Source organism: Lutjanus erythropterus, chromosome 13, assembly GCF_056507025.1.
Source record: "Lutjanus erythropterus isolate fLutEry1 chromosome 13, fLutEry1.hap2, whole genome shotgun sequence".
Classification (NCBI taxonomy): Eukaryota; Metazoa; Chordata; class Actinopteri; order Lutjaniformes; family Lutjanidae; genus Lutjanus; species Lutjanus erythropterus.
Window position 1 is genome coordinate 15,295,376 of NC_139329.1, and position 9,951 is coordinate 15,305,326.

The 9,951-nt window shown below is 36.4% G+C and overlaps 1 protein-coding gene across 3 annotated transcripts in view; it reads left to right on the forward strand.

The window, feature by feature from the left end:
* The window catches only part of LOC146316326 (excitatory amino acid transporter 2-like), a 39,456-nt gene extending 32,268 nt beyond the window's left edge, over nt 1-7,188 (forward strand). For 2 of the 3 annotated variants that reach the window (XM_084733800.1, XM_084733799.1), the window contains exons 10-11: nt 123-387; nt 2,961-7,188. In XM_084733800.1, the coding sequence (XP_084589926.1) occupies nt 123-387; nt 2,961-3,032 (337 nt within the window). In that variant the 3' untranslated portion in view covers nt 3,033-7,188. The remainder of the gene's footprint in view (nt 1-122; nt 388-2,960) is intronic. The other variant, XM_084733801.1, reaches the window with a different exon arrangement.
* Nucleotides 7,189-9,951: the final 2,763 nt, after the last annotated feature.

Below are 9,951 nucleotides of genomic sequence, written 5' to 3' on the forward strand. Positions count from 1 at the left end.
GTATTGTGGACTTGTTAACATGGTATTATTGTACCTTGAGTTTTTGGTATTGTTACATCTCTTATTTTTTCCTCATGTATAGTCTGCAAAACCATCTTTTTTCCTGGTTTCTTCCTCCTCAGGGATCGATTCAGGACCTCGGTGAACGTGGTGGGTGACTCCTACGGTGCAGGCATCGTGTACCACATGTCTAAGGCAGAGCTCGAGGAGCTGGACGCGCACGGGGCCAAATCAGACGACATCGAAATGATGACGAAGACCCAGTCTTATTACGATGACATGAAGAACCACCACGAAAACAATTCCAACCAGTGCGTCTTAACCGCTACCGCTACTACAACTGCTACCGCCACTGCTAACAATTCTGTCGTAGTAGATGAATGCAAGGTACAATTAATGCTTACAGACATAGAGACTTGTATATAACCCTCTGTGTTGTTGCATGCTCACCTTCCACCTCTGCTTGCCTCTATTTTTATTTATTGCATCTTTGTACATAATAATGTGAATACACCCACTGTTATTTTATGACAGACATGAAGCGAGAGAACAACAGATGCATGTGTACGTATGTATTTCATTCTTCTGGAATAGCAGCTTTTGTGTTGAATAAACAACCAAAATGTGAAGCGCTCTTGCCCAAAGGTTTCCAAAATTAAAAAAAACAAACAAAAACAAAATGCATGCAAATGAGGGATTGATCTGTTACCCTGATCTGATGGCTGTAACCTGTTGGAGATTGGCTCTGACTCAAAAGGCCGAGCCAGATAATCCTCATTATGACCCTGAGGAATTATTTAGCAGCCCTCTTATCAATCAGAAGTTCACACTAGTCTACATCCGTTCTCCCAAAAAATTCCTCAGTAGAATCATGTTGAATGTAATCATTTTAGCTGTTTATTTACCTTTTGTTCAGTATAATATCTGCTTTTCTTCATTTTTAACAGTTTTTCCAAAGGGTAATCCTTTCCTGTAGGATTTATAAATGCAAAGACAGGAAGTGTTACAGTTCATTAGCAGTTCTTATATTCCCTACATAAAACACATCTACCACGCTGTCACTGAGTCATTCCCAGTCAGGCTTTTTTGCATTTTGACACCATCTATTCCTGCACATTGTGAGAACAACTGTGTTGTGAAATTCAAAACTGTGAAGGAGCTCCCATAATGCGAAACATAATGCACTTTGAATACCGTCTTTGAATGTATTCCAGGCTTTTAGAATAATATATGGGAGTTCAGAGAGCTTGTTCTCTGACACACACATGGGCGGAAAAGGTCTACTGATGAGACTATTCATTTATTAAAGGATGAAAGGTGTTGCCTAGCAACGCTGGCAACCTGTCACACAAGTAATCTGGCCATAGTAAAAAGTTATATCCTCCATTCTCAGTTGCTATTTATTAATAGACATTTACATATAAATGTGACACAAAGGCTTGCTATTTCCAGTATCCACTGTGACTATTTTTTTTTGTCCAGTTTTCTGGTCTGTTTTGCCAGTAAATAGTCTGACTCACATTTCTAACCCTTCTTTCAAAGATGTCACTGTAGACTGCTTGCCAAATAGCTATAACATATAACAATGCTTTCATTTTGTAGTGTTTGTACCTTGTTTTCTATGTAATCTGTCTGTTTTGTTTATAATTTATTCTTTTTTTTTTACCGCCTGTTAAGTTTTTGGTCATCATAAATGTGTGGTTTGTTCCCAGGTTAGTAATTCTACTCTTACTTAGGACTATCTACAAAGCATACCTCAACATAATGACTCTTAAAACCAGGACATAGCAGGTATATATCTACACTAAAGAAAAAATTGAGAAAAGTTAACTGTCTACACCAAATTGTTGAGTTTTGAATCAAACTTATATTCTTCAGTTTTGAAATAAACTAAAAAAGTTCCCCAACCTATAATCCTTTGTTGAGATGATTTACTTTTCTCCTTAAAAATGAATCTTAAAAAAATTTGTTTTAGAGAAACAGATTTTTAGGGGTTAGTTTATCTAAAGAAGAAAGGTAAATAATCTCAACAAAAGATAAGATTGGGAAAAAAATGTTTTAGTTTTTTGCAAAACATAAGAGTTTGAGTTGAACTTAAATTTGAGTGCCAGTTACCTTGAAACTTTGAGTTTTCTCAACTTATTTTTTTACAGTGTAGATTGGTAAAGTCGCTTTTGATGGTATAGCAAAAACTAAAATCATGGGCAACCATGCTTTATAAGCTTTGTAAGAGTGACCAATGAACCAATTGCTTGGTTGAAACTTACTTGAAAAAAAGAGAATTGTTGGACCAACTTTAAAAAAATCAACTCAGTGGCAGACACACAAATGCTTGCTGTGTCAAAGAATACCAACAAACACAATGATTTTTTTAAAAAAAAAACAGTTTCAGTTGTGTTAATCTAATTTGTTGATTTGATTCATTTGTGTGTAACCAGCTGACTCTTCCTGAGTCCCCTTTTTTCTCTGTACTCCAGCAACAGTTGAAAAAGCCAACGTTAGCTAAATGCTAGCTAACTAGTTAGCTAATGATTGATGTAGATCAGCTAACTAGTAACTAGTAACTATTTTGCCAACATTAGCTATTCGATGTAACTAGCTAGCTAACAATTGATATACATTAACTAGCTAGTTAGCTAGCATTTTGCTAGCTAATGGGACTTAGGAAGGGCCAATTGAAGTAATTTATTAAGTTTTATTTAGTGTTTTACACTATATATAAAAAACAGAACAAAGGTGTTTAAAAATTCTAAAGTTTAAAGATAGCTTAACAAAACTGCTCTGAAATTTATTTGAAAAAATATTTGTGTTATCAGTTGAAGTAAAGTTGGTCCAACAATTCTCTTTTTTCAGTGTAAGTAATATAAGCTCTTTAAACATAAAGCTTTACAGGAAATGAAGTGTGTTTTTTGTCTGTGCCTTGGATCCGTTGTTTAGATTTCCCTGCTAACTGCTTGCAGGTAACCTCAGCCACTAACGGCTCTGCTGCGGAGTGCACGCTTGTTGAGGAGGAACCATGGAAACATGAATAATGGCAGCACAGAGATCCCCTGCTCCTGGGCTCCACAAGCTTTCCTATCTGGTGATAAAAAGGAGTGAATGAAAAAAGTCACATGAACAGAACTACTAATTGTTTTTTTTATGTAGTTTAGTTTTATTTTTTTTTTATTAGTCCCTTTAAAATTTTTTGTAACTGTCTATCTGACTGATATATATAATACTAATTCACTTAACCGTGAAATGATAACAGAGGTATACCTTTACCTGTTAGAGCACAATTATGTCCTATATAGCAGAAACTTGCACAACATACTTCAAGGCTTGGGGAGGGAAGGAAGAGAAAAAAAGAGTAAGATAAGCTATTCCTAGCAATACATCTTGGTTCTACATTCATAAAGATGAGAGAAGAAGAAGTGGCTGTATAACACGGGATGCACTGAGATCATCTTCTGAGTTTCAAACATATATAAATGCAGGTGATTCATTATTCTAATGCCAGAAGATGAGTGGGAGTTAGAACATTAATCATGACAACCAGTGTAATGTTTGTACTGAACTTCCTCGCTTTACATCACAATGTTTGCATAAGGCCACTGCTTTTCCTTCGTAGCTCAGTCTCTCATCTAAGATCTTTAACTGTCAGAGCCTTTAAAATGCATCTGACTGCTGATTGCATTTGCATATTACCCAGTATCCCTGAGGTCCAGCACACTGATGAAATGGTAGCAGGCAGGTACAGGAAAACCTACAAGCACAGTCACCGTGGAATTATAAAGCACAAATCGTACCATGGAGCCCATTTTTCTTCTTCTTTTTTTTTGTTTTCATCTTTCCTTTTTTCTACTGTAAAAAAGGGACTTCTATTTCTTTGTGTCACCTGTTGAGTGAGATATAAAACTTGTTGGTGTGTGTGTCTGTGTGTGTGAAAAAGAGAGAGCTGGGGTTTAGAACATGACCAAGTCAATTATAGGGACCAAACAGGCAGAAAATCAATCAACTCACAGAAGCCTTTGAACTGCATCCATGACGTGACGTCACTCACGCATTTTTCAGCTTTCCTACATTGATGTCCATTTATAATTGAATGGCACAGCAGTTGATATCACCGCTTTTTTTTTTTTTTTTTTTTTTTACAATGAAGCCTCAAAGAAAACCACTGCCCTAAATATGAAACTTTTTACAGTTATACCTCCCCTTTCCCAAAAAAATAACTGTGTTGCAAATGAAATTAAAATTAGCATCAAAATGATAAATGATTGACATATCTGAATAAATTCTAGCACAAAAAAGGAGATTATGTGAAGCACAAACAGAGGGATAGAGCACAAATAAAGCCAAAATGCCAATGTGGATCATAATCAAAGTCATGTGCGTTAATGACCCATGGCGACACTGATCATATTCCAAGTTTAATAAAACAATAAGGGAACAGCAAAAGATACTCAGGCTTGTATGTTTACTCTTTTACAGGGAAAAATGTCCTAAAATGTTTACTTGCTCGCTAGAGCTTCAAGAAAATGGCCTCTTAAAAGCACAGCTTGAAAGCTTTGACGCTGAAAATTGTTACAGTTTACTGAAAAGTAAAATTTTCTAATAGAGGAAGCACACAAATACATTTCAGACAACATTCCAGTGGTTGAATGATCCTCAGCCTCAGTACTATCTGAAAGCACAGACACGGTTTTTACTGAACACTGACAGAGTACACAAGGTGCAACCACCAGAAAAAAAACTGTTTTAAAAAAGAAATGAAGGGAGAAGCAGCAGCGCTTCGGCTGTCAGATGGATTCTTGGCTTGCACAAACGCAGACAGATCATTGATGTAACGCTCCTACTTGCCAGCTTCTTGTTTAGCCAGACCTAGAGGTAAACAACAATATATTTTAGCCACCAGAGCTCAAGACTGTTTCTACAAACCCTAGATGCTGCAGCTGTGTGTCCGTATTGGTGCGTTTTAGGAAAGTCAGAACAGATCGGTGGACACTTCACATGCATTATGCCAGAATGTCGCCAACTATCAGGTAATAAAACACACAGTATATTCCTCTCATATAGAACCAAACACTCAAGCAAAGCTCGGACTACTGGCTGTTAATCTTTTTTTAGCCTGCGTGAGTGAGACTTCTGGGATGTGGGTGTGGATTTCTTTATCAGTATTGTGTCCTTCTCTTCCTGTCTTGTTTCTTTTCTTTCGTGCTTAATGACAACCTTGCCTTGGAGATGTTCACTTCAAACAAATGCCAATTAAAGTAACACTAGGAAACTTAACAAACCACTTAGCAGCAGCACTCTGTCCTCTTAGTTCCTGAAACACACTCTCAGAAGACATCTTTGCTTTTTTTTTTTTTTTTTTTTTTTTAAGCTCGGCTAACAGAAGTGTGCTTTGATAAAACATGGAGCACACCTGGTGTTCTGCTGTACACACTGCACAGACTGATGCACACACGAAAAACAAGCATGCACACACACATTTTTTTCAAATGCACACACACACACACACACACACACAAATACACGCACACTCTTAAACCTCGAAGGTCACTACATTTAAAATTGTAATCACCGTAACAGGCCCCTCGAGTCTGATCTTTTGACCTTGTGATCTTCAGGAAAAAACAAATAAAAATCTCTCCAGTATTAGGAGAAAATACAGACCGTAGTGTCATTAATGGGGATTGAGTGTTGGACCACTATTATGTTCAAACTCACGGTTTTAGAAGCATGAATAAAATAAAAATGATTATTTTTTTGCACCACTATCTTAAAAAGCATGATATTTTGAAGTGCCTCCTTGCACTTTGTGTATATATTGTAGGTAACAGATGTTTTTTTTTGTTTGTTTTGTTCCTTTTTTGTTTTCTTTGGGGGGGCGTTGAAATGCTATGTAGGAATATAGTTTCATTGCTGTGACATTTTTAATGTAATCCTCTAGAAGAAAAAAATATATCATCTATGTCCTGAGTAAAATTAGATTAGAAGAAATGTATAGAGAGGAAATCGTGTAATAAATTGCCTGTTTTTTTATTCTCTAATAGCTGTTATAACTAGTTGTTTTACTTACCTGTCACACACCAATATATAAATATCTTTTTTTTTTAATCTAATGTAAGCGTTCTGAATGTTTGTTCCATGAAGATATAAGAGATGTGCATTCATTTTCATTGTACATAAATAAATATATAATTGTTCTGTTCAGTGGCAATGCAGAATTTTCCGGAAATTTACAGTGATCCTGAAGCAAACACGATTTGCATGAATATGAGGAAGATAGAGAGAGAGAAGAAGAGCGAGGGGAAGTTTCTGGTTTGAAAAGGGGGCCAACATGAGTCTATTTTGGTTGGAATTACTGTTATAAAGGTTGCAGAAAAGAGAGACAAACAAAGGAAAAGGTCAAATTTGCCCTGTATGTAGGATAGAGTGAGGAATCAAACACAGCCTAGAAGTTGATTTGAGCGAAAGAACAAACATCAGATGTGTTCAGCTGCCCGTTACAGTAGAGAGCGACATTCCTCAGGTGACTCATCTGAACCATTTTGTCTTTTCAACAGAGAAAACTGGCTTTAGTCTCAGGCATCTTTGTTTACCTGGTGCATGTGCATTTAAAGCTGCAAGACATGGATATCTAGATCTCTTAGATTCTGTGTTACCCTGTCTATATCCTCACACATTTGACCTCTGACGTGCCATCAGCATCATGGAGGTTTTATAGTAATCCCACTCAGTAAACTGCCTTTACTCCACTTGCCTTCTTTGCTGTCAACACAAAAACTTTATGCACGCACAAACAGCTAGAACCTGCTGAGCTAAATGGTAGGCCTACTGATGAAATGGAAATTGATTGACGGTATTTCAACAAAGAGCCAGTATATCTTCAAGCTTGTCCTTTTCTACTGTCTTTTTGGAGGAACTCCTAAACAGAGCTGATAACCTGTCTCACTCCTGCCTACAACGTGCTTTCCTGATCTTACTTTTCTAGGCCTTCCCTCTTTGTAAAGCTGTTGTAATTTTTGATGTAAAGGCAGAGCGTATGTGTGGGGGAGATATACTATCAAGAAAAAAAAAGACAAAAAATACATTCTTTCCTCAGTCTATGGTATACATAAAAAATCTGTTTCTACATATCAATAAGTGTTGTACCTTTGGTGTACATATACAAATATAACTAATAAATGTTGATTCATAACTAAATATTGGCTGCTCCTTTGTTTTTTTGTTGTTGTTTTTTTTAATGTAACACACACACACACACACACACACACACACACACACACACACACACACACACACACACACACACACAGGAAAATACATTATTCATGTCTGTCTCCCAGACAGTCTAGATAGGTGATACTCAACCAAATGTGGCCCCCGACCATTTTATAATACACAATGAAAATAAATTGACACACTGTTCTTCCCAGTGAGGAGGGACAGATGTGCTATTTATTCTGAACTGACCTCCTCTCATTTTACCCTCAAGCATAACAAGTTGAGTATTTCTGACCTAGATAATCTAATTTTTACTATGCATTATTCTAAATTCAAAGATGCATATTGGAACACAAGCAAATGTTATCTAAACTATTTTGATAAGGGGCTAATAGATTAAAATACACAATAAACTGTTTATTAAACATGTCCAGCCTGACTTCGCATATCTACATTGCCAAGTTAGTGACCATCAACAATTTTAAAGATGATGAACACGCTAAAGAAAAAGAGAGCTCTGCTGAATCAAGATGTGCCCAAAATCAACTGGGAGATATACAAAAAACATCTAATTTTACATAGAGGAAGGTTATGTATACAAATATTAATATGCATTTTGTGGAGTTGGTGGTCTCAGGAAGGGTGTAGGTGTCATTTCAAACATTGAAAGGGGACACATATTAAATAGAGGGTCTAGGGGTCCTCCCCATGGAAGTTTTGAACATCAAACGATTTCGTGCATTCTGGTGAATTTTTATGCATCATTCTGTACCAGAGCTGGCTAAGCTAAGCTTAGATAAACTTTAAATTTTGCAAAGTAACATTAACTTAAAATTAGCAAACTAGCAAACAGCTCTTCTTAATATAAACTAAAAAATCAGATTGTAAGCATCACTTTTGAGGTTGCATACTGTCACTACGTGTTTCCAGTGCAACACATTGTTGCATCTTTGAATTCTGCTACAGTTATTTTTTCATGGGGGAAGGGGGACAAATACAAGTGTTCTCGATATTGAGGGCAATGTGTCCCCTGCAATGCCCCCAAAATCTATGCCAAAATGCAGATGAGTGTTAGCATGACACTGTACCATTACTAGGAAGAAAAAGTTACATTGGATATTCAGTAGACATCTTGACAAAAACAATATCTGAGGGTCAATGAAAAATGTTTTAACTCAGTACTTGAATGAAAAAACATTTTTGAGCTTTGAACAGCTTTGATGAAACAGTGAATTAAAAAATATATATGGGCCCCATTTGAGCAAAATAATAATAATAATAATAATAATAATAATTTAAAAATAGATGGTATTTTTGATATGCAGCCATATTTCCTGCTTTTGATATTTACCCATGCATCCCATGAAGAGACACTGCAAAAATAAAATATGTCAAAATGATAATGATATGATAAAATACATATTCTTCTCAAGAATAATTTACTGAATAAGTAATTTGTGATGGCAGCATTATGTCTGAGTAGCTTTAGAGCAGTGTTTGATGACTAAGTGCACTACATAATAAATGTATGCTAAATGAGTGTGTTCAGTGTTTGTCAGTGGAACTATACTACCTACAGTTGTTTAACACTGAAAGATGTCATCAAAGTGGCTGTCTTCATCCTTTATCTCAGTCTTCGTTTCCTGCATTAACATATTCTCACATCCTGACCCTGGTGCCATGGAAACCTCACTTCCTCTTACGTGAGGGCAATGTAACCATTTGCATTGGCTGACATGCCATTCACTCGCTCCCCTTTTGTCTTCACACATACGGAGTGATCAGTGAGTGAACAACACATTCCTGCACATCTCTTTCTATACACATTTATTTCATTCATGACTTTACAAATCTTTTCAGCGACGTATTTTGTTAATTTGTCATAAAACCTGCCTACGCTAGTACATTTGCTACTCCTTCTCAAAATGAATTATATAAGAGCAAAAGCAGGGAAAAAAACAGAACAAGTCAGAAACAGAAATCAGTTTGCAATCGCTGTATATAATTCAGCGTTACACTGAAAACCAGGAGAAATTAGCAGTCACACAGGGAATAATATTGATATGACACAATGTATGATATATTTCACCAATGAGAAGGTCAGTTAAAAAAAACTGCAGCATTTTGTTTACATGTGTGAATGTACAGAGTGACCAGCAAATTGAGGCCTAGGCAAACACACAAGCTTCATTCATGGCAGCCCTCCCCCTCGGGCTGCACACAATGTTGCCACAGCCTCTATCTGATGAGGAAACCGTTGCATTGCTATGTGTTTACAGCACATGGGCCCCCCATTATCATATGTGCCATGTAGTTCAGCCTCTAAAGCAGAGCCGCTGTCACTCACTTCTCAATTGTGCTTAAATCTTGCATTTAAAAAGTTGTTAATCTGCTCTATCCAATTCTTCCTTTTGCTCGTTCTTTTTTCCTTAATCAATGTACACACTGTGTATATATACGTATGTATACATCATTATCATTCTACTTATCCTCAGGATAACATCAGGGACTTCATATCATTATATTGCCAACTCAATATAAATGTATACCATATTAACTGACTTCAATGGTGTATCGATTGTGCAGTTTTAGATACTATACATCAACTTGATTCATACAATATCCACTCCACTTTGACTATTGCAAAAATCCATTCACAATTGTTTACCTCGGAGGTACTGTTTCTAATTAAATAAGTCTCAAAAAATGACACATTCCTTTATTTAAAGGGGATACAAAGCC